At 46.0% G+C, this 24,558-nt stretch overlaps 1 protein-coding gene across 1 annotated transcript in view; it reads right to left on the reverse strand.

The window, feature by feature from the left end:
- Window positions 1-585: 585 nt before the first annotated feature.
- The window catches only part of KCNK1 (potassium two pore domain channel subfamily K member 1), a 45,221-nt gene continuing 21,248 nt past the window's right edge, over window positions 586-24,558 (reverse strand). Inside the window, exons 2-3 of the mRNA XM_067025700.1 lie at window positions 6,485-6,880; window positions 586-1,738 (exon numbers count right to left, since the gene is read on the reverse strand). Coding sequence (XP_066881801.1) covers window positions 1,479-1,738; window positions 6,485-6,880 — 656 coding nt within the window. The 3' untranslated portion in view covers window positions 586-1,478. The remainder of the gene's footprint in view (window positions 1,739-6,484; window positions 6,881-24,558) is intronic.

Raw genomic sequence — 24,558 nt, forward strand, 5'->3', positions numbered from 1 at the left:
CTTTCGTGGGAGCCCCAAGGAGAGGGTGCTCTGCTCAGCTGGCTCACCAGCAGGACGCTGACTTTTACCAACATGTCAAGCATCATCTACTGGGCTCGGGAGATCGGGACTTGGCTAGTGGGTCACTGAGCATTCGTCATCACACAGGGTCTGATTTTCTCTTCTAAAATTCCTAATAGCGTCCTGTGTACAGCATTTAAATGTTGCCTTGATGGTTTCTACAAAGGAGTGCATACCTATTATCTACCTGGAGGAAAACTTTTCTTGATATATTAAAGCATACAACTGCAACCAACTAACATTTTTATTTATCCAACTCGTGACTAATTTGAATCTGTTCATTTGGAGCGTCTGTGTTCGGGTTCTGTGCTTTAATACTAGGTGATAGCAAATCATAATGCACTTTCAAAACAAAATATCTTAACTTTTTTTTCTTTTCTTTCTTTTTTTTACAAAATCATACTCTTTGTTACTTGTTCATCTCCAGAGAAATGCTTACAAACATTTGAGACATTTGAGACCATACTACTACAAGAGGGTAGAAGCATTTATTGTAGCAGAATACTAAATTAATTCACTCATAAGTGTGTTATTCCCCTTATTTTATTGCCGCAACTTTTGATTCTTCAGTATAAAGAGAAATCAAAGGGGAAAAATCTCTACAGTCTTGGGTTAAGAAGTGTGCTGAGATCTGGTGACCTAAACCGTATGTACAGGATATAAACATATTTATACTTTATATGTACACAGTTAATGGTTATCTAGTCATTATAAATAGTAGGTTTAACTTAGAGTCTACAAAAATAATGATTTTAGATGGGCACATGCAAACCAGTACACATAAACTTATTTGTAAAACACGTCTCTATGCTTTTCTTTTTTGCTTTTAAATATAAATGTTGCCATTTAACCATCAGCTAAATGATTTAAATGCAAATCCCAAAGTCCCCAATGAAAAGTATAAAACCTGCTTCTCTCCACAGAGGCACCCTGCTTCAAGTGTTGTTCACCTATTAGTAAAGTCGAGATAATTTTGTCACATATGAATCACGGGCACAGACCCCATTTTCTCGGATTTAAGACAGTCCTCCAGAGTAAAAGCTTCCTTTGCTCCATTATACAAAAAATATTGCAGGGCTTCCCTGGTGGCGCAGTGGTTGAGAGTCCGCCTGCCAATGCAGGGGACACGGGTTCATGCCCCTACCCGGGAAGATCCCACGTGCCGCGGAGCGGCTGGGCCCGTGAGCCATGGCCGCTGGGCCTGCGCGTCCGGAGCCTGTGCTCCGCAACGGGAGATGCCACAACAGTGAGAGGCCCGCGTACCGCAAAAAAAAAAAAAAAAAAAAAAAAAATTGCAGACAGCAGATATTTGTTAAAATGTCACCTTGGCTTGTACATACTCATCAAAACGAACAAAGTGAAGCCTCCGCCCACTGCCCTGAGCCTGCACTCTGGGACAGCGCAGCGAAGCCCTAAGCCTACTGGTTCGCCGCACCGTCGGCAAAGGCCGGTGGCTGGGGGGGCACAAAAGGCTCATTCTGTTTCTGGTCCTCCTTCACGCTGGCCGCGTGGTCCGTGATGGAGGAGAAGGACATCTGGTCGTGTTCTATGATGTGCACTTGATCCTCTTCCTTGTCTTTCTTCACGTAGAACATTTTTCTGAACTTCTTCAGCTCGTGGAGCTCACAGAAGGTTTCCAGAACCACCAACATGGCAATAAGACCAAGAAGCAGGTAACCTGTGTGAGAGAAATGACAGCACCTCAGTGCGATCAAGTCACGCACGACGCAACCTATCTGCTGATGAGTAAATCCATTGCCACTTCTATCATTTCTAAGGATGTTTTGAATTCCATGGCTCAAAGAGGGACAACCCAGAGAAAAATGGAGAATGACTTAACCTCCTAGACCTAAATAGACATTTCTTCAGAGAAGACATATAGATGGCCCACAGGCACATGAAAAGATGCTCAACATCGCTAATTATTAGAGAAATGCAAGTCAACACTACAATGTGGTATCTATCACCTCACACCAGTCAGATGGCCATGATTAAAAAATCTACAGATAACAAATGCTGTAGAGGGTGCAGAGAAAATGGACCCTCTTACACAGTTGGTGGGAATGTAGATTGGTACAGCCACTATTGAAAACAGTATGGAGGTTCCTCAAAAAACTAAAAATAGAGCTACCATACGATCCTGCAATCCCACTCCTGGGCATATATCCAGAGAAAACTCTAATTTGAAAAGACGCATGCACCCCAATGTTTATAGCAGAACTGTTTACAATAGCCAAGGCATGGAAGTAACCTAAGTGTCCATCGACAGATGAATGGATAAAGAAGATGTGGTACATATATACAATGGAATATTACTCAGCTATAAAAAAAGAATGAAATAATGCCATTTGCAGCAACAAGGATAGACCCAGAGATTATCAAACTAAGTGAAGTAAGTCAGAGAAAGACAAATACCATATGATGTCATTTATATGTGGAATCTTAAATATGACACAAATAAACTTATCTATGAAACAGAGACAGACTGAGACACAGAGAAGAGACTTCTGGTTGCTAAGGGGGAGGGATGGATTAGGAGTTTGGGATTAGCAGATGCAAACTATTATATATAAGATGGATAAACAACAAGGTCCTACTGTACAGGACAGGGAACTATATTCAACATCCTGTGTTAAACCATAATGGAAAAGAATATGAAAAAGAATATATATATGTATACATAAATCACTTTGCTATATAGCAGAAATTAACACAACATTGTAAATCAACTATACTTCAATAAAATAAATTTTTAAAAAAAAGAATGACTTAACCTTCTACAAACCTGGATGATTCAGAATCACATGGTGTGATTTTGGGAAAAAAAGAAGTTGGGGCTGATGAGGCATTGTTAAAGAGAAATAACACACCACACTGTACTCACCCAAGGGCAACCTCCCCTCCACTGTATAATCAGTGCTTCTCAAAAAGCCAGTGACATTTCGGAAGAGCTTCTGATGTATCAGGAGTGCTTGGAACAAAGCTTACCATCCTTTTCAGCACTCAATGCTTTTAGCAGTAGAAATTACAGTTTAAGCTAGATGAAAATTCCCTGAAGAATGGACACGGAGGGACTTCCCTGGTGGTGCAGTGATTAAAAAAACTCCGCGCTCCCAATGCAGGGGGCCCTGATTCAGTCCCTGGTGAGGGAACTAGATCCCACATGCCGCAACCAAGAGTTCGCATGCCACAACTAAGGAGCCCGCCTGCTGCAACTAAGACCCGGCGTAACCAAATAAATAAATATTAAAAAAAAAAAAAGAGGGGGCTTCCCTGGTGGCGCAGCAGTTGAGAGTCCGCCTGCCAATGCAGGGGACATGGGTTCGAGCCCTGGTCTGGGAGGATCCCACGTGCCACGGAGCGGCGGGGCCCGTGAGCCATGGCCGCTGAGCCTGCGCGTCCGGAGCCTGTGCTCCGCAACTGGAGAGGCCACAACAGTGAGGCCCACATACCGCAAAAAAAAAAAAAAAAAAAAAAAGGAATGGATGTGTATATTTACAAGGTCTTTGGGTGTGGTTATTTACACTTTCACCAGCAGGCTGCAAACTAAGCTTTCCATTATGTGACCAGTCATTTCTGGGGAACACAGACCATTCATCAAATAACTCTATCAGTTTCTTACTCCAAAATGAAAGATAACCTGTTGCTTCAGGTAAAGTGTTATTCCTTGGAATCCATGATAGGAAAATGGTAATTTTAAGTCAATTCCAAGGCGTTTAAAATCAGTTTTCAGAAAAAAAATTTTTTTCATCAGGGAAAGGAACATGAAAATGGAAACTCAAAGAATAACAAAAATCCCAGTTTCATGACCCAAAATGGTAAAACGTTTGAGGAAGATTTTCAGAAAATAAATGAACCAGGGAAGCCAGAATCGGTAGCATAATAGGAACAAGGAAGCTGATTATGCCAAGAATGCAAAGTGACAGTTTTTTAGTATCTTTAGAATTTGGTTATTAGGTTTTGGTAATAAGATAGCATATTTTAGAAACAGCAATGACATTGTTAGTAGACTAATGGCAAATCTCCTCCTTTTCCTTTATCCATTATGTAGTCAAACTCTTGAGTGCTGACAAAAATAGCCATGATGTTTCAGACAAAAGCTGCAGGTCTTTAGCCTATCCACAAACTACTATACCTTTGGAACATTCATTTGCTCCACCTAGCACATGCACTATTCAGAGTGCCTAAAAAAACTAGGAAACAAGGAAACAAGCCTTACATCGTTCTGTAAGGATTTAGTACTACATGAAAAATTGAGGAAATTAAACCGTTGGGCAAAATTTATGAGCAAACAGTTAGCACAAGAGAAAAGTAGAGCTAGCCACCATAATTAATTACAGAAACAAATTCAACATCTCTTAAGTCACGAAAAAATTAAATTCAGATAAGGAGGTAAACATTTTACCCTAATGCAAAACAAGAAAGTCTTGCATTAGGTAATTCTGGTGATACTGTAAACTCATAAGGCCATTTGGAAAGCAATGGGTCAACATGATCTATGAGTCACCAAAGGGCATGTTCACTTTGGGTCAGCCAGCCCACTTCCTGGAAAGATAACAAAGTAGAAAAACATGCAAACATACAAAAGTATTTACTGCAGTATTATTTATAATGCCCCCCAACTGGAAGCAATCTAAATATTTGATGGAGGGCTTCCCTGGTGGCACAGTGGTTAAGAATCTTCCTGCCAATGCAAGGGACACGGGTTCGAGCCCAGGCCCGGGAAGATCCCACATGCTGCGGAGCAACTAAGCCGGTGCACCAAAACTACTGAGCCTGCGTGTCACAACTACTGAAGCCTGTGCGCCTAGAGTCCGTGCTCTGCAACAAGAGAAGCCACAACGAGAAGCCCACGCACCGCAACAAAGAGGAGCCCCTGCTCACCGCAACTAGAGAAAGCCCATGCACAGCAACGAAGACCCAACGCAGCCAAAAATAAATAAATAAATTTATTTTTTAAAAATCATAATAAATAAATAAATAAATAAATATTTGATTGAAGCAGGACTAGATGATGGTATAGGCACCTGATAAAATATTATGCGGATATTAAAGAAAAATATGGTAACTAGAGGAAATGTGCGATCACCCCTGTAACTATTTGGTAAATATTTATGGAACTTGTATGGTAGCCAGGCACTGTTGAAAGCACTGGGTGTTTATTAGTGAAGCCTTTGTCCTGAGTGAGCATGGTTTCATAGAAAAGCTAGAATACGTACAGTTCAACTAAGCATTTTGTCATGTTAAGACTACAGGACAGGGCCAGGCCAGAACATCCGGCTGCCTGAGTATGTACTGTGATTTCCTAGAAAATATGGCATGAGCTGAGTCTTGAAAAATTCCTGAGAAGGCAGAAATGAAAACTATACGTACAGGGGATGGTGGTGGTGGTGTGATGAACTGGGAGATTGGGATTGACATATATACACAAATATGTATAAAATAGAGAACCAAAAAGAACCTGCTGGATAAAAAATTTAAATTCAATTAAATTCAAAAACAAAAGAAAACTGTACATACAGTATGATGTAATTCTACACATTGTGAAAAGACAGGAAACAGACACACAAATAGTTTCTTGCCAATGGATTTCTAAGTTTTCCATGACATTATATTGAATTTTTAAAAAATTGTTTAAATTATAAGTCACTGGCCATCTGAATTTTATGCCTATTTTCCACACGTAAAATTCGGAAAGAAGCAAACATATTCTAACTTCAAAAAAGAACCAGATGGGGCTTCCGTGGTGGCACAGTGGTTGAGAGTCTGCCTGCCGATGCAGGGGACACGGGTTCGTGCCCCGGTCCGGGAGGATCCCACATGCCACGGAGAGGCTGGGCCCGTGAGCCATGGCCGCTGAGTCTGCGCGTCCGGAGCCTGCGCTCCGCAACGGGAGAGGCCACAGCAGTGAGAGGCCCGTATACCGCAAAAAAAAAAAAAAAAAAGAAAGAAAAAAGAACCAGATGGACAAATGAGATAAGCAACTGGTTTACGATTTTCCTGGTAAATGAAAGAACATGATGGATTGTTAACAGGCTACATCCTAGTCCTGGTTTTCTTGAGCTTACAATAGTTAATAAAGTAGAGCAATTTTCTAAAAATCAAAAGTTGATTATCAAGTTATTCTGTGTGGTGCATTCTTATGCTGTCATGTATAGTGTCTATTACATTACTAGTAAGAAATTGATGGGTACTTTTAAGGTGCCTGGGAAAAAATAATTCTCAGTAATAAGATTTTTGCTTAAAGCGTTTTGAAAGGAAGCATGAGGAAACGAAAGTTATGGGAAGGTGGCAAAATGGAAAACTTATCCACGGAAAGCAGTCAGGCCTCTGATGAGTGGCTCTCCACGAGTGGGTGAGGTGGAGCTTGGAACTGCCAACAGAGCCCCGGCGGGGGGTATTGTTCGTGAACCCCAATACTCACACGTGATCCCAATCTTGTAGAGCTCCCTGAATTTTTGATTATAGCCCTCTCCGGGAACATAATCCCCGAGGCCAATGGTGCTCAGGGAAATGAAGCAAAAGTAAAAGGATTCCAGGAAGTTCCAGTCATCCTCTAGGAGGGAGAACACCGCCGCCGGAATGAAGAAGAAGCAGGACACAGTGACCACACCGAGAAGGAAAGCGTGGACCATGGCCACCGCCTGTTTGGAGAAGCCCCAGCGGATGTGGAAGTAGAGGACTGGCCTGCGGGTGACATGGATGGTGACACGCTGGACCACTGCCGTCAGGAACAGGAGGGTGAAAGGGATGCCGATGACTGAGTAGATGATGCAGAAGGCCTTGCCCCCGTCGGACAGGGGCACAGTGTGGCCATAACCTGAAAGGGGAAGAGGTGGAAAACACCTTATAAATAACACACGCCTGCTGTCCACCCCTCCTCCCCTCCCACCAGGAGATGAGCCACAGGAAATTTACGTTGGTGCTTCAAAGGCTCTATCCTGTTACTGCAGTAAGATTCAACAGCACGTGCCATACATTTGGGAAGTCCATCACTCTGGATCAAATCTACCCAGCTCTTCCAAGCCTGGGTAGATCCAAGCCTGGTTTTTGTTTGTTTGTTTGTTTGTTTGTTTGCGGTACGCAGGCCTCTCACTGTTGTGGCCTCTCCCGCTGCGGAGCACAGGCTCCGGACGCTCAGGCTCAGCGGCCATGGCTCACGGGCCCAGCCGCTCCGCGGCACATGGGATCTTCCCGGCCCGGGGCACGAACCCGTGTCCCCTGCATTGGCAGGGGGACTCTCAAGCACTGCACCACCAGGGAAGCCCAGGAGGAAGGATATTTTAATGGTCAGAGGTCTGGAAACAGAATCTGATAATGGAATCTTATTTAACACAACAAAGCCAACTGGAAAGTGATTCACAAATTTGGTAATGAGCCTCTGACCAAAAGTATCAGGAGACAACAGGTGATCAAGCAGAGACTGTAAGAGATGGATTGACTTTGGCAGGAATTGTGTAGAGAAAACATAAGATTAGCTGAATTTGTTAGACTACGTAGGTAAAAGCCTTGAAGCCATGATTTTATTACTGTTTGGTAGCATTGCTATGAATTATCTTCACTAAAAGTGTAACACACCTATTTCACATAGCCCACCTCTTCTGTAGCATCTGTTCCAATAAACTACACGATTTCAGTACTAGTAGGAAAAAAAGTCCATTTCTAGTTTTAAAATACTTTAGGCTAAAGGTTTTACTCTCCAATGATAATAGCTCTTTTTATTAGATCTTAACTAAACTTCCATTTACTAAAATGTTATCTCCAAGCCATAGAGATAATCATTACAAGACTCTAGGATGGCTGTCTGCAGTAATGCTTTTTTTTTTGGTCAGTAATGTGTTCCCGGCTAAGAGATTAAAAATCACTGAAGTGTAGATGGCTCTTGAAAGCCAGTTTCTCCTTCTGATGTTTGCATAAATAATTTTTGTTAGTGGAAAGTACAATGTAAAATTTATATCTCATCTGCAGCCTCTCTACTCTCAGTGCTTTACTGAGTACTCAGCAATTCTTTTGCAATAGACAGTTGAATGCACCAGACAGAAACCTTCAGTCCTAGAGAATTGTAATGAAGCAGTGAATAATTTACTCAAGTTCAGTCAACTGACTCCCCAGATAAATCGCAAAGCAAAGCTCATATTTTTATCTCAGAACCACATTAAAATCCTTCACAGACTAGGAAGGATTTAGCAAAATGTTAATACCTTACTTATTTGGTGTTCCTTAAATTTTTCCAAGGCTATGCATATAATTTTGGGGCCACGAACCCACGTCCCCAGCATCGGCAGGCGGACTCTCAACCACTGCGCCACCGGGGAAGCCCCCTCAATCTCTTGTTAAGACGTGTATCCCTATAATGTCTTCTCCCACCAGCCTCTGCATATCCTCACAAGCCAAGATCACCTTATGAAGCCCTGCTTCATGAAACGGAAATCATCAGAGGAGTAAATAAAAGTTGCAGAAACTTTTGCAAACTGTCCCTCCTCCTTTCCACCACTCCCTCTGAACTGGGGGGACCTGACTATCAGTCCAGCTCCTGCTGCACCTGGTCCTCGGCTTGAGCCTTACTCAGTCAAGATGCTAACAGTCCCGCTCGCACTGTGCAGCCGTCATTTAGTAACATCTGCAGGAAGATGTTCCATGCTGTAGGGGTGCTGTCCAGGAAACAGTGGCCAAGGGCACTTCTGGCTGATCATCACAGCCCACCTATTCCCTCTGGAAGAGAATCAGGTCATATACCTCTATACCTTCCCCAACACCAGCTTGCTCAAACGGCCACCTACTCAGCACTCTCACTTAATCCCCTTGTTAGGTTACCAGAGGCGTAAGAGGATAGCACGTGACCCAACAGCCAATAGGAGATGATCACCAGATTAGTTCCGGTTCTCAGTATAGCTTTTCCAGAATTCCACGCAGTCCCATGTATTGTGGTCCCCCAGAAGGAAACAGACGAGGCAGGGTAAGAAATGTTTAGGTCACCCCTGGTCTACACCTGGTCCCAATTCCACGAGAACAGGGATGAGAGGGTTTATACCCCTCCTGATGAGTGCCATCCACATCAACCTCTTGCAGACGTTACAGAGGATGCTCTACACCCACGGGCCCGGCATTCTCACCCTGGCTGCTGCTGTCGTGCGTGTGGCAGCACCCCATCCCCGCTCCTTGTGTGGCGGTCAGCATACCTGTGCAGGCCCCCGCTCCCCCCGTGTGTCTGTCACACACAGACCTACCCTCCACCCCTGGGACCTCGACGAAAGAGTTGGAATCCCGATCTAGAGCCTGATTATTGTGCAAAACAGAACGGCTGAGGAATCGCACATCATATTCTAGTCTGTCTTTTTGTGATTTCTTTTTCGTTTCCTCTCTCACCCATTCCTGACCACGTCTTAGAAATTTTTGACAACAGGACAACAATGGGAAGAAAAACTGAAGGAAGCAACAGAACAAGGGTCTAGTCCTTCCGAAAGCACCAGTATTTTAAATAAGCCTTTCTGATCATATTTCCTCCACCTGCCACTTCCCTCAGGTGTGCCTCTGGGTTTGACATAATTATCCTGCAGCCATCACTTCCCTGAGGTCTAAAGTTCTTAGACTGAAAGGCTTCCCAGTCATGCACTTTTAGAACAGGGTTTGAAAATCCATGCTGTAGGCATTTCCCCCCCAGGCATGGATGCCGTGGAGACAATTCCAATTTCTTTTCCCCTAGGAACAGCGGGCACCTTGCCCTGTGGAAGACAGGCTCAAAAGGTAAAGGAAAAAGTGCTGGAGGACAAGAAGACACACCATTTACTTGAACCTGAATTCCCAAGCCCTGCCATGCAGATAATCAGCATAGTTCTTGTTTGGCCCCAAGCCTAAATCCAGGCTAGAAGTGGTCCTAAACTCTTGTCTGGTGTAAAGGGGTGGAGGAGCCCTGGATGCCTGCTGAACCAAACCACCCCTCGCTTTACAGAGACTCAAAGCAGTGATGTCCCAAGGTTTTCTGGCAGGAAAACACAGGTGTCTACTTCACCTTGGTGGAAAAATCTCTATACCTTTTAAAGGCAGAGGTTCCTGGAATAAACTTTTTTTTCTCTTCCATGTGACTTTAAAGACTCAGATGCTCTTGAACATTGAGAACACAGGGAGGAAAGTACAAACAAAAAAGTCCTTTGCAATACCACACGTGTAAACCAAAGGTGGTGCTTAGGGAAACGGGCCGAAGAATCTGACATCCTAAATTTGAATCCCGGCTTTGCTTCTTACTAGCTGTGTGACCCTGCAAAACTTTATGCCTTCATTTCCTCATCTGTCAAATATGAATAATACCTCCTACCTCTTGGAGGTGTGATGATTACACCAAAGTATCCATGTAAAGCAATTAGCACAGACGCCGGTACCTAGGAAGTACAGAGCAAGTAAACTCTTCTATGGATGCTGAAAGAACTAACTGAATTCTCTCGACAGTATCTACGCTCTTCCGGACTGGCCACTAGGCATGCTAGTTAGAAGATGTCTGTATTCTCTTCTCTGTTCTCTGCTCACATTTTAATTTTCCCTCCGTCCTTCAAGACTCCTCTTCCACACTGATGGGTAAAGCAGTTCCTGGTAACAACGAAATACCTAACAACAGCACTCAGGGAACAATCTGATACACAGGACTTTGTGGCCTCTCTGTAGTTGGGGACATCCCTAAATGACCCCCATTCCAACAGAAAAATCCAAAGCCTCCCTCTCAATTTCTCACTCCCTTCACTGTAAACAGCCCAGTAAGGCCCCATTCACCACAGCCACGTTCTTATGGGTAGATCCCAGGAAATTCCAATGATTAAAGGTAGGTGAGACCCCCTCCCACAAAATTTCTCTACTAGGTGGTATGTGCTCCAAAGAAAAGAGGCACTACATAGCCACACAACCTATTGTGAGCACAGGGAAGTTCAAGTTCTCTCTCCTTTAGGTACTGCAACAAGCAGTTACTTGAAAGGTTGGGCGGAGGCAGATATCACACTCCTCTAGAAGCCAGACTTCAACCACCTTCTGGTCCAATCAGGTGACAGAATCCTCAGGATCCTTGGTGAAGTGGCAGAGCTCTGAAGACGGCCGAGTCCTCGAGCTGGAATGCCATGGTGAAGGACAGCCATTCGCTGGGTTCTAAAGGTTTTATACCCCCTCGTGCAAGAGTAGATGAAAAACATCTCTAGTCACCCTACGTAACTTGAATGAAAAACCATCCATATTACCCGTGAAAATACTTGTAAGTCTTCCTCATTCATGCTCATTCATGGACTCTAGTCTATACTTAGGCCTTGCTGAGACCTCAGGAGAGTGGATTCCTAGTTACGGTCTCTCAAATGCTAACTAACTTCCCCTGGAGTACATGTACCTAATCAGGGAACTTCACATGCTAACTCCCTGCCTCTGGACTACAGACTAATTGATAGGAGTGCTATCACACCGTCGATATGGGAATACACAACACCTCTGTACTTCTCTTAGGGCCTGACGTGACTGACTTTTCCTTCTAGGAAATCTCACTTCTCTCAGCTCTGGGTCATGGTCCAGTCGGCACAGGATCTCCTTCAGGAACAGCCGTGAGTGGGTCTTCCACAGGGCGAGGCTCGCCTTGCTGCCTTGGTCCCAGAGCAAAGGCACATGCATCCGCCAAGGACGCGTGCCTTGGTTACCGGAAGCCACTGAGATCAGGGCCACGTCACCGCAGCATCGCTTGGCCAAAACTTACTAACCCAATATGCCAGGGAAAACTCAAAAGCGGGCGGGGGAGTTGTGCGGGATGGAGGAGATAAGAATGAAAAGATTCAGCATGTTGACAGCTGGCTTGTGGGTACACGGAGGATCCATTATGCAACTCTCTCTAATTCTGTCTATATTTGAAAATAACCTATAAGGACAGACTTAAAAGTTAAGACTTTGACGTGTGGATGTAAGAACAGTTTTCCATCTACATAACATCGAGGAGGACATTCTAGATTTTTCTTTACTCCTTGAAATCCTGCTTTGGTACAGGGCAGTGCTGGAAGTTAGCACATGAACAGAAGATCAATTAGGACACAGAGGTGTGGCACTCAGAGGCATGAAGATACAAATGTGCTTTTTAAACTGCTACAGGGACTTCCCTGGTGGCCCAGTGGCTAAGACTTTGCGCTCCCAATGCAGGGGGCCCGGGTTCGATCCCTGATCAGGAGACTAGATCCCACATGCATGCCACAACTAAGAGTCCGCATGCTGCAACTAAGAGTCCGCATGCTGCAACTAAAGATGCTGCATGCCACAACTAAGACCCAGTGCAGCCAAATAAATAAATGAATGAATAAATAATGGTGGTGGAATTATATATTTAAAAAAATAAATTGTTACAAGTCTGCAACAATTCCATAATCTCCTTGAACAGATGGCTTAACACCTCCGGTTGTGCTCTGAGGGCACAAACTCCCAGGCTGTAGGCAGCTCAGACGTGTATGGGCCGGATGGATGGGGGGATGTCAATTCTGGGGCATCCTCAGGAGAACTGCCAGGGGGCCCATGCACACCTGCTGTCTGCTCCTAGATGGGGGACACAGTTCTCAGGTCCATATGCCAGCCTTGGGGCAGGGGGGAGTTGCAGCGGTGCGGCCCAGAGAGCACCTCCTGGTCCTGCCAGCCCGTCACTGATGAGCAGCGTTCCAGAAAATGCTATTTCTCTAAGGCTGAAGGAAGTGCAATCTGCTCCGACACACCTCCCCACATATGCTGGGCCTGACTTCATCCTCCTGTGAAACTCCTGGGGCAGGGAGACAGGATTCTTGGGGGGAGGCCGAGCACTAGAGCAGAACCCAAAGGCAAGGCAGCCCTCCTGGCTTGGCATCAGGGGGAGTGGGAGCCCTGAGCACAGAGCAGGGCAGAGGCAGGGGGGTGAGGGCGGTCCGGGTGGCGGGAGTGCGGGGGGCATGTAAAGGGCCAAGCTCTCCCAGCCACCCCGGTGGCTCAGGTGCCCTCCTCCCAAGGGACCCCCAGATGTACACCTGGCTTTCCCCAGGGGAAGCTGTGTCTGCCTTAAGGTGATTTCAGCCCTAAGTTCCAACTGATGTTTGCTGAGCCCTGAATGTGTTCCAGGCAGCGGGGTTTGACAACCTCATTTACATTCAGGTATGAAGTCATTCAACTAGAACCACCTTGCTCAAGAGAAACCACGCAAAGCTCACTGATCCCCCAGCCTGGGGAGAGGATCCGTCTGTAGCAAAGGCAGACTGAAAAGAAAAAGATCTACGTGAATGGAAACGGAGACGCAGATGACACACCCACTTATAAAGCTGACACCTTAATAAGGGGATTCGGGTACCACATTCCCAAAGATGAAATATTGGGCTCTTAAATACCTTAGAGCTGTCACTTCAATTGGTCTGGGATGAAGTGCAGATGTTGGTATATATTTTTCAGCTCCCCAAGAGACTCCAACATACAGCTAGGATTGAGAACCACGGATGTAGATACTACCGTGATGGCTCCCAAATTGACCTGTCCTCTTTTCTGAGCTTTCAATTTATGCCTAACATGCTATTCAAAATCCTGTCTTGGATGTGATACAGGCATCTCAAAATTAATATGTCCACAAAAGATGTCTCGATTATGACATTCTTAGGACCACCTCTACCCCCATCACCACCCCTCACCCTGAAAACCTCAGCCCAGCTTGCCGCTAGACTAGACCCCTAGCCTAGCCTTCCTCGTTTCAGGTAACAGTACTGGCATCTGGTTCATTCTTCAGACCAAATAACAAGGTGATTTTTTAAAAAATTCTTCTTTCCCTTGTCCGCAGCCTCTGATTGATCAGCAAATCCTATTGGTTTCACTTCTAAAATATGTTCTAAAGCAGAGCACTTTTCATCATTCTCCCTGCTGCTGATCTATGGTCCATGGTTTTTCTCCTGCATCACTTTGTCAGTCTCCCATTTCCCCTTACGATTTCACTCCCCCAGCCGCTGATGTGTGCCAAAGCTATGAGACGCTTGCGTTAGCACCCTGTAGCTGCCTTAAGAAGCCGACGTGGCGGCTTAAAACAGCAGAAGTGTATCTTCTCCCAGTTCTGGGGGCCAGGGGTCTGAAATCAGGATGTTGGCAGGGCCGCACTGCCTGCAAAGGCTCTGGGGGAGGATCCTCCGTGCTCTCCCAGCTTCTGCTGGCTCCAGGCCTCCAGGAAGGTGGTTTCCTTGGCTTGTGGCCGCACATCACTCCATGTCTACGCTCCACCTCTACCTGGCCTTGCCTCTGCATCGTCTCCTTTTCTGTCTCGTATCATGACATCTGTTACAGCATTCAGGGCCCATACGGACAACTTCACCTCGAGATCTTTAACTCAGTTACATCTGCAAGGACCCTCTTTCCAAAATAACGTCACGGGATCCAGGGTTAGGACCTGAACGTAAACTGGGGACGCACGGGGGGGCACCATTCCACCCACTTCAATACTATAAGGTTAGTTTTGTTTTTTTTAAAAAACAAAACTACTTTTCAGACAGCTCTGCTATACCCAACAGCAGCACACAAGGCTGACAGATTACAGGGAGCACTTCCTTTTTTTTTCTTTTTTAAATTAATTAATAAATTAATTTATGTTTTGGGCTGCATTGGGTCTCCATTGCTGCGTGTGGGCTTTCTCTAGTGAGGTGAGTGGAGGCTACTCTTCGTTGCTGTGCGCGGGCTTCTCACTGCCGTAGCTTCTCTTGTTGAAGAGCATGGCCTCTAGGCGCACGGGCTTCAGTAATTGTGGCGCGCGGGCTCAGTAGTTGTGGCTCGCGGGCTCTAGAGTGCAGGCTCAGTAGTTGTGGCGCACGGGCTTAGTTGCTCCGTGGCATGTGGGATCTTCCCGGACCAGGGCTCGAACACGTGTCCCTGCATTGGCAGGCAAATTCTTTTTTTTGTAATATGAATTTTAGGATTTTATTTTATTTTTACCCAGCTGGTTCTTGTTAGTTATCTATTTTATACATATTGGTGTATATATGTCAATCCCAATCTCCCAATTCATCCCACCCCGCCACTTTCCCCTCTTGGTGTCCATACATTTGTTCTCTATGGCAGGCGGATTCTTAACCATTGTGCCACCAGGGAAGTCCCTAACGTCATCTTTGAATAATGAAAATCATATCACATCATCCCTTGGATGAGAATCCTCTAATGACTTTTCGCTGCAAGTACTGGAAATAGAACACCATCTTAAATTCCTTGCTACAGCTTATTGGACTCTAAAGATCTGGCCCCTGACTACTTCTCTGACCAAACTTCCTCCTACTTCCCCCCTCATATACTCTACTCTCTGGAAAACACTGGCCTTTTGTCTCCTCTTCAAAAAGTTTGAGCTCTATCACAGGAGTGGCTCCTTTCCTTCATTCAGGTCTCAGACCAACATCACGGCCTCATAGAGGGCCCCAGGGCACCCTCTCGACAGTGGTCCTATCCCCTCCATCAATCTGAAGCCACCACCCCATCTCAGTGTCCTGTCTCGCACCCAACACTGCCTTACTTAGTTTACATACATGCCCAAGTGCCCAGAAGAGCCGCCGGGTCAGTAGGTTGCACTGAATAACTGTTTGTGGACTATATGCATTAGTAGGGTATCTGTTTTAAGAAGCACCGTGAACGCCCCTGAGATGGGTGGCGGTTTTATTGTCAAGACACGTGAACTTTGAAAACTCCTTTGGGATAGTGGCAGCACAGCTGATTCTGTCTTATTACACTTTCCCTCCAGAGTCCAAATAGTCTACACTGAGCGTGGCTGGGGGGGGGGGGGGGAGCAGGTGAACTCAGATGATGCCGGGTCCGGAGATTGTGTGAGCTGTGGTGTATACGGATTCAGTCACATCACGCCATGCCATAGGGGGGTGGCGTGGGGCAGTCATGGCCGCTCCTGCCGAGCTGGTCAAAGGCCCCATGGACAGCCCACACCCAACTGAGAAGTTCAAGTCTCCACACCTCCTCCTGTGACCTCTGTAAACAGGGAATGACAGGGTATCACAGTCGGAGGACTCGATAAGGAAAGAGAAGCACAGCAAGGGCGGAAGTGCAGTAGCTAAAGGGAACTCACTCTGGGGCAAGTGTCTACTAAATAGGAGCTCGTCAGAGAAAATCTTATCCTCTAGAAGGAAATGTCAAACTATAAAGTCCTAAGTTGACATGAATTCCATCACAGTACAGTGAGCTAGAGTGGGGCCCCCCTCTTACCCTGGACTCCACCCAGACATTTTATTTCATCTGGTATCTACATGCTCCCCACCTCCCCACCCAGCCTCCATGAAGTCCCTAATTTATATATACCCCAACCGCCCAGTTCTCCCATCAAACCCAGTCCTCCATTCCCAACCACCTAGAGGCGAATGTACCGTAACCACCTCTAACCCAGCAAATCTACGAAGGAACCCGAAAGCTCACCCCTCAAACGAGATCGGACACTGGCTCCTCTGACCACCCACCAGCTGCCTGAGAAGGATCCCCGACTTGCTCTGCCTCACCCCCACCGTGCAAGGGCACACCGCGAGCCCCTGACTTTGGGAGAATCGCCCCTGCTCCCCTCCTTTTTCTCTGTCATGGCTGCGGTGTTACGGTTGAGGATTTTGTGTGTGTGTGTGTGGTACGCGGGCCTCTCACTGTTGTGGCTTCTCCCGTTGCGGAGCACAGGCTCCGGACGCGCAGGCTCAGCGGCCACGGCTCACAGGCCCAGCCACTCCGCGGCACGTGGGATCCTCCCGTACCGGGGCACGAACCCGCGTCCCCTGCATCGGCAGGCAGGCTCTCAACCACTGCGCCACCAGGGAAGCCCACGGGTGAGGATTTTATCATCCCTCCTCTGTACGCAGAGGAGCTACCGTCTCTTCTCCCGCTCTGCCCATCCCCCGCGCCACCATTTCTCACTGCGAAAGGTTAAGATGCAGACCCCCAGGTGAACGCTTGGTGCCCATCGGGTCAGCCTCACGGCCTGCTCAGGGCTGATCAAAGAGAACCCGGAGATGCTCCCAGAAGAACACACCCTGCCCTTCACGCTTGCACGGTTTCACACGCACTGCTCCTTTTCGTCTTTCTGACCTGTCCCCGAGCCCCCGCGGGCCTCAGTCTCTGCTTATGCACCCGCAGCATCACTGTGACAGCCCCCAAGGCACGTAACCCCCTTCCCCCTCGCCTGTCCCTACCAGGGGCTGGCACAGCCACCCAGTTCCCGTCCTCGTCACCCCGCAAGCCAGGAGTGACCACACGGGCATAGCTCGGGATAATCAGCTGTCCCTGGAAATGTGCTGGAGGGAAGTTGGTCTGGCAAACCTTCGTTTCCTCCCGCTTTATCACCAACAGCATGCGGGGAGCAGAGGGGCCTCCTGTGATGCTGAGGGCCTGGGCTGAGGGCCTGGCCCGAGGGGAGGAGGCGACAGGTAGGAAGCTACACCAAACGGCTGCCAGCTAGACCAACGCCTGCAACCGCTCCCCATCGGACGATATAATGTGAGAAAAATCACCCCCCAACACCAGTTTAAGCCGCTATAAACTGGGATTTTTTCTTTACCGCAGCTGAAAGCAATGTGCATTTGTACAGTCACCTGTATTATGGTGATCATTTACATGCTTCTCTACGAGACGTTTGATGCTTCTAACTCTGAAACCCTAGCACAGGGCCTTGCATATGGCAAGCTGATGAAGGCTATAAAACCCAGAAAGTGCTGCCTATGAGGAAAGCAGTCCTAAGGGGCTATTCCAGGCAGACACAAGATGTACCTGACATTTATGCTCAACATCTTCCCAGGAAACCACCTCTTTTGGAACAATTTACAAGGGTACTTGAAGAGACTGAAAATACATATGTAGAGAACAGACTTATGATCCCCGAGGTGGAAGGTGGATGGGTGAGGGATGGCCTGGGAGTCTGGGATTGGCAGAGGCAAACTATTATACATAGGCTGGATAAACAAGGTCCTACTGTAGAGCAAAGGGAACTAGATTCAATATCCTGTGATAAACCATAATGGAAAAGAATCTGAAAAAGGATGTATACATATATATGTAAAAGTGAATCACTTTGCTGCACAGCAGAAATTAACACAACTTTGTAAATCAGCTACACGTCAATAAAGTAAATTTTTAAAAAACACAAATGTAAACTGTTGCCAAATTTCCATCATAGGGATATTAGTTCACTTGATAAGAAAACAAGTTTTGGAGCCAATTTATTTTACCATTGACACCTAACTTTAAATAATTACTTTCAAGTCTGTTTTGTTTTTCAATGGAGATGAAATGAGAAATATAATGAGTCTGCTGAATTCAAGCTCATCACTAGGTCAAAAGCTAGCCTGGGCTTCCAGACAGTTCCTGAGAGTTCAGCACTGAGAATTCCAATTGCCCCTTTATTACTCACCTGCCTACCTGCAATAAATCAGGCTCAGAGTTAAGCCCCCACTGACAGCAATATCGCACAATGACTATTTCTTATGCTTCCTTGCCTTTTCAAAACTACTCATGGTGCCAAAAAAGTTCTACTTTATCAGAGGAGTACGTTTCCAATGTATTCAAATGTACCAAAAATGTTTAACTCTTCAAACCAATATCATGTTTTTTTCTCTCTGTTGCTTCCCAGGGCACCTGGGGTATTTGTTTTTCTATTTGGACAAGAGAAATTCTCATCTCAGATCTCTTTTTGGATACAAAGTTTATAGTCCCCTTTGTAAATCCTCACTGAAAAAATGAGAATAGTGAAGTAATCGCAGGAGCCACTCCCTACCCACACCTTGCTCAATTGCTAATCAGTTTCTTTCCAGTTCACCCCAAAGCCCTAGGTGAGCAGATGCAGAGAGCCAGAAAGAGGCAGGGGGAGAGCCCCAGAGGGTCTCAGCAGGCGAGTGTGACCTGAAGGAAGGAACAAGCATTCAGTACTTTTCAGGAAGGAGTTTTCAGGATAAAAGTCAGGAGTACAAAACTAAACCCCAAACCACAGCCAAGTAAACATGTGAACAAACTGAGACAGGCTGGTACCTGGGACCTGGCACCCTTTGCTGCAGCGCTTGTAGCTGGCTAAAAGGTCTCTCCTCCAGCAACAGAATACAAAGAAACTTTAAGGGACTGAAAAATAACTGCATGCACAAGCAACTGGGGCAAATTATGGACAACAAGATACAAAAAGACCAAAAACCCAACTGCCACTTCTGAAGAGCAGGGAGAAAAGCGGGCTACTGTTCATGCACCATGCACACAACACCACCTAAATAGTGGGCAAACCACCTAAGCTACCCCTCCGGTGACCTTTGGACCCGCCCCTACCCTCACCCCATATAAGGGACAAGCTCTCCCACCCTGAGGTAAGTAAGCGAGAAACTGTTACTTGTTTTCACTCCCCTGCTGCTGCAGCAGGGGCCCCAATAAACCTTGCCTGAATTTGTCTGGCTTATCAATTTCTGTTGATTAAGGAAGGCCAAGAACCCTGGTCAGTAATCAAACCACAATGCCAAGCTCATGAGATGACTGATTGCCTCCAGGTTGTTTTTTTAAACAATGGACAGCCTAAAGAGCACTGATTCTCCCCCTAGAATATTAATGGGGAACGGATCAAGTATTTGACACAAACACACAGGGAACGTTCAATGCTTTGTCAGATTCTTCTATTTTAAATATCCTTGGCAAATAAACGAGAAGGAAGCTTGGTGGTGAAAAGGATGGTCTCTCTTATGGCAGAAAGAGATTCAACCAGGCAACATAACAGTTGGAAAATCAACCCCTCTCATAAATGTTGATAGCTCAAAAAATCAGGAATGTGCTTTGGTTGTGATGTTCGGGTCTATATGACACACCTATTATGGATCAAACACTTAGAGATGATGCAGGTTCTCCAAAGAAACATAGAACCAGCTCCATGCTCCTCTTGTCTTATGAAAAATATAGTTGTGGAAACAAAAAGAACATTTTTTAAAAAGGCAGGACAGTGTATTATTAGGGGCTAAGAGAGTGGTTAGAAATGCTCTGTATAAAAAAAGTGGGCAAACCCTATGTGAAGTCAGTGTCAGCCCTTTCTTTCATCTGGGTCCTGATTTAGGGTCATACGGATGAAAAACTCAAATCCTATACATTCACATCTTCTTTTGGTGCCTCAGGACGGGAGCCTAATCTCAAGCCAACAGTTGTGGGTGAATATACACATGGGTGCAAAAATATGAAGACTTCTGTTTGAAGACTTTGGTCAGTGGAAACTAATCATCATTGGGCTTATGTTTTGTTTCCCCCAAAAGTGACTGGTATCATTTGGTTTGTGGGCAATTACCCTTAGGAAGCAGGAAGATGTATCTGCCGCTTCTGTGGACCCACGTGCTACCCCACAGAGCCAGACGTAGGAAGGACAAGCTGCTTGGTAGAATCACATGAATTCTTCCCTTTCTAAAAATACTACTTTCTGGCAAAAAACACTCTCCCGAGTGTGGCTCAACTTAGTCACACAGCCCAGCCATGCAGAGCTGGGATATTCAGCACGTCCTGCTTCCCCCCACAGCTGGGTCCCCAGGGCTCGCACCTGTGCAGCAGGGCGGCTCAGCCACAAAGAGCTCAGATTGCTCCTGAGAGGAGGCTGGGAGGCTGGCAGTGTCCACGCCCTGCTGCGCTGCAGCCTCCAGAATCCGTCACCACCTCACAACGCGGCACAGCAGAGCTCCTGCAGTGCTTCAGTCCATCTGTCTTAGGAAACATTCCACTTCTACTAAACCATCATTTCCTGAGCGGATTTCTTTTTTGGAAACATCATTAAATAAAAACACAAAAAGAGAAAACAGTCACTTTTTCTTCTTTTCATAACCCACGTCTTTGTATGACATCATTAAAGAGAAGCAGTAGGGGCTTCCCTGGTGGCGCAGTGGTTGAGAATCCGCCTGCCGATGCAGGGGATACGGGTTTGTGCCCCGGTCCGGGAGGATCCCACGTGCCGCAGGGCGCCTGGGCCCGTGGGCCATGGCGGCTGGGCCTGCGCGTCCGGAGCCTGTGCCCCGCAGCGGGAGAGGCCACAACAGTGAGAAGCCCGCATACCACAAAAAAAAAAAAAAGAGAAGCAGTGAGACCCCTGTTTAGGGAGGGCACATTGTAGAGTCAGGGGAAGTAGAGGCACATGGGGTTTCCCCCACACACACTTTTAAGCATCTCAGATCTGACACTAACTTGGCTTTGTTTTACCGTTTAAGACAGAAAGCGAGTGAATATCCAAACCATAGTTTTATTAACTTTAAAATTCAACGCTCCTTTTGGATAAATGAAACAAGGACAAGAAATCCATCATGGGGTGGGGTCCCGCTTCTCACTGGCGGGGGAGGGGAGGGATAACCCTTTATGTTTTTCCACAGCCCAGAACATTCTCCCAAATGTTAATTTCTGTAACTGACACTGTAATAGGGAAGCACAAATCTGACTCCACATTGGATCTGTTTCTTTTACTTTAACCTTCGTGTTCTATTGCTTTTGCTACAAGTTAAGAATGTTGCCTGTAGCCTGAAATATACAGGGTAGCCCATTCTCAAGGCTGTGACCTTTAAAGGTACACCACTTTTCCATTCATATAGAGATAAAAAGTTGCAGAACAGAGAATAACATTTGTCTTGTTGGAGGTTTATAGGAACACCATGGCCTGACCTATGTGGACAGATGCAAGAACAAAGCATTCCAACACCAAGGAGTCTGCAACAACCAGCCACACCCCCTCCCCCCTTTAGTATAAAAGAAGCCTGAATTCTAATTCAGTAAGATGGTTCTTTGGGACACTAGTCTACCTTCTTCTCCATCTGCTGGAGATTCCAATAAAGTGGCTATTCATTGCCCCAACAACTAGTCTCTCAATTTATTGGCCTTTCCTGCAGCAAGCAATCTGAGCTTGGACTCAGTAACAGCATGGTAAATAATAAATATAAAATATAATGGTATTCAAACTACATATCCCTCTCCCCACATAGCCATTGAGAATCTCTGCTCTAAAACACCTTAAACGCTGTTTCTAATCAGTCCAATAAATAGAACCATTTAAAATATAAAATGAGGGACTTCCCTGGTGGTCCAGTGGTTAAGAATCTGCCTTCCAGTGCAGGGGATGCAGGTTTGATCCCTGGCCAGGGAACTAAGATCCCACATGCTGCAAGGCAACTAAGCCCACACACCACAACTACTGAGCCTGCCCACTCGAGCCCACGTGCTGCAACTAGAGAGCCCGTGCCACAACTAGAGAGAAGCCTGCGCACCACAGCGAAAGATCCCACGTGCCGCAATGAAGATCCCATGTGCCGTAACTAAGCCCCGACACAACCAAATACATACATGCATAAATAGATAAATAAATAAAATGTAAAATGAGCTTCCTGCTCCTCAAATGACCAAATTGTATTTACTTTTAATCCAGAGTTTCCCAAAACAATATTACATTCTAACCATTCCACTGTACCAAAAAAGCAGACTTTCCATTGTACAGGATTTGTACAGGTGAAATCTCATCACTGCTCAGCCCTGGGAAATACACCACCATCAGAAAGATTCCACTGAAAGCTTGGTAATTCTGTGTTTATGAAAAGCTAAACAAGCACTGACAAATGGAAATTTTAATCTGAATGAGCTTGAAAGAAATGATGGTGAAAACAGAGATGGGCAGAAAAACTGGTTAAGTGTATCGGTGAGTTTTTAAGCTCTTTTGTTTCAAATTCTCCTTACATTTTCATCCCACTGAGCAAACAGAAGCCAACAGAAAAGACTTCCCACAAGAACCCAGCAGCACATCTCCCCACCCGTGAAAATTACCGCCAGCCTTTCTCTTCTGTTCCTGAGGCCAGCTTTCCACCTGGGCAGAAGGTCCCAGCCCCACACTCACCTACCAAATACTCAGCCCAGCAGGTCTACCTTCTTTCCACAAGCAATGTTGCTCTCCCATCTTAAATGAAGAAGCTAACCCTTCTCCTGATCCTCCACTTCCCTGCCAGCTACTGACCATTTTCCTGCTCCTCTGTGTAGCAAAACTGTAAACCATTATCCACCTCCTACCTCTAACTCCTCTCCTCTCTCTTTTTCATAGACTTTACCTTTTAGAGCAGAACGGTTCACAGCAACATTGAGTGGAAGGTGCAGAGAGTCCCATAAACTCCCTGGCTCCACACAGCCACAGCCTGCCCCGTGACCAGCATCCCCCATCAGAGTGGTACATTTGTTACAACGGATGGACCTACACTGACACATCATTACGGCCCAAAGTCCAGAGTTTACCTTAAGGTTCACTCTCGGTGTTGTACATTCTGTGGGTTTTGACAAATATATAATGACATGTATCCATTATTATAGTATCATACAGAATAGTTTCTCCTTGCCCTAAAAATCCTGTGTTCCACCTATTCACCTTTCCCCCATCCACTGCACACTACTTTTTGCTGTCTCTATAGTTTTGTCTTTTCCAGAATGTCCTATAGTTGGAATCATACAGTATGTAGCCTTTTCAGATTGGCTTCTTTCACTTAGCGATATGTATTTAAGTTTCTTCCATATCTTTTCATGGCTTGATAGCTCATTTCTTTTCAGTGCTGAATAATGTTCCATTGTCTGGAGGTTTCACAGTTTATTTACCCATTTACCCACTGAAGGACACTCTCTCATTGTCTTTTGAATCTTACTCACATTGGGCTTTTACCCTCACCAACTCACTGACCTTGCCCTTGCTAATAAATCCAATGGCCAGTCTCAGCCTTCACCTATTCATGCCTCCCTGCAACAGCGCTAGCACTGATCACCTGACCTCCAGGCCACGGCAATCACCTGGTTTTCCTATGACATCACTGATCACCTCTGAGTCTCTCTCATTTGTTTCCTCCTCTTTCTGACCTCTAATGTGGGACAGCCCAGACTCACACATCCCACCAGATACTCAGTATCTCCACTTGGCCATCACACAGGCATCTAAACATGTCCATAGCTGAGCTCCCAACCTGCTTTTACCTGGGTTTATCCCCTCAGCTAGTGGCACCTGCAACTCCACTTCACTGTGACTGAAGCCAAAAGCTCTACAGTCATGCTCATCTCTTCTTGGTCCCTTTCACCCACATCCAATCCATCAGCAAACCCTACAAATGGTTCTGCCATTAAAGAATGTCTATATTGGACCAATTCTCACCATCCCCCGCTCTACTCCTGTGGTCCAAGCCACCAAAAATCTCCCTGATGATCACAGTAATGGTCTACCCTGATCTGCCCAGCCTCATACACCCCAAACAGTAGCACAGTGACCCTGAGAAAACAAGTCAGATGGTGTTTCTCCTCTGCTTCAAATCCTCCAGTGGTGTTCCGCCTCATTCTCTCACAATAAAATCCAAGTCCTTATTATGGCCCATATGGCCCTACCTGATCTCTCTAATTTCATCTGCTACCACACCCTGCTTTTACTCAGCTCCAGCCTCCTAGCTCCAAGACAGGTTCAGTCTTGACTCAGGGCCTTTGCATGTGCTATCCCTGCTGCCTGGAATGGTCTTTCCTCAATATCCATTTGGCTGGCTTACT

This window comes from Kogia breviceps, chromosome 2 (assembly GCF_026419965.1).
Source record: "Kogia breviceps isolate mKogBre1 chromosome 2, mKogBre1 haplotype 1, whole genome shotgun sequence".
Lineage (NCBI taxonomy): Eukaryota > Metazoa > Chordata > Mammalia > Artiodactyla > Physeteridae > Kogia > Kogia breviceps.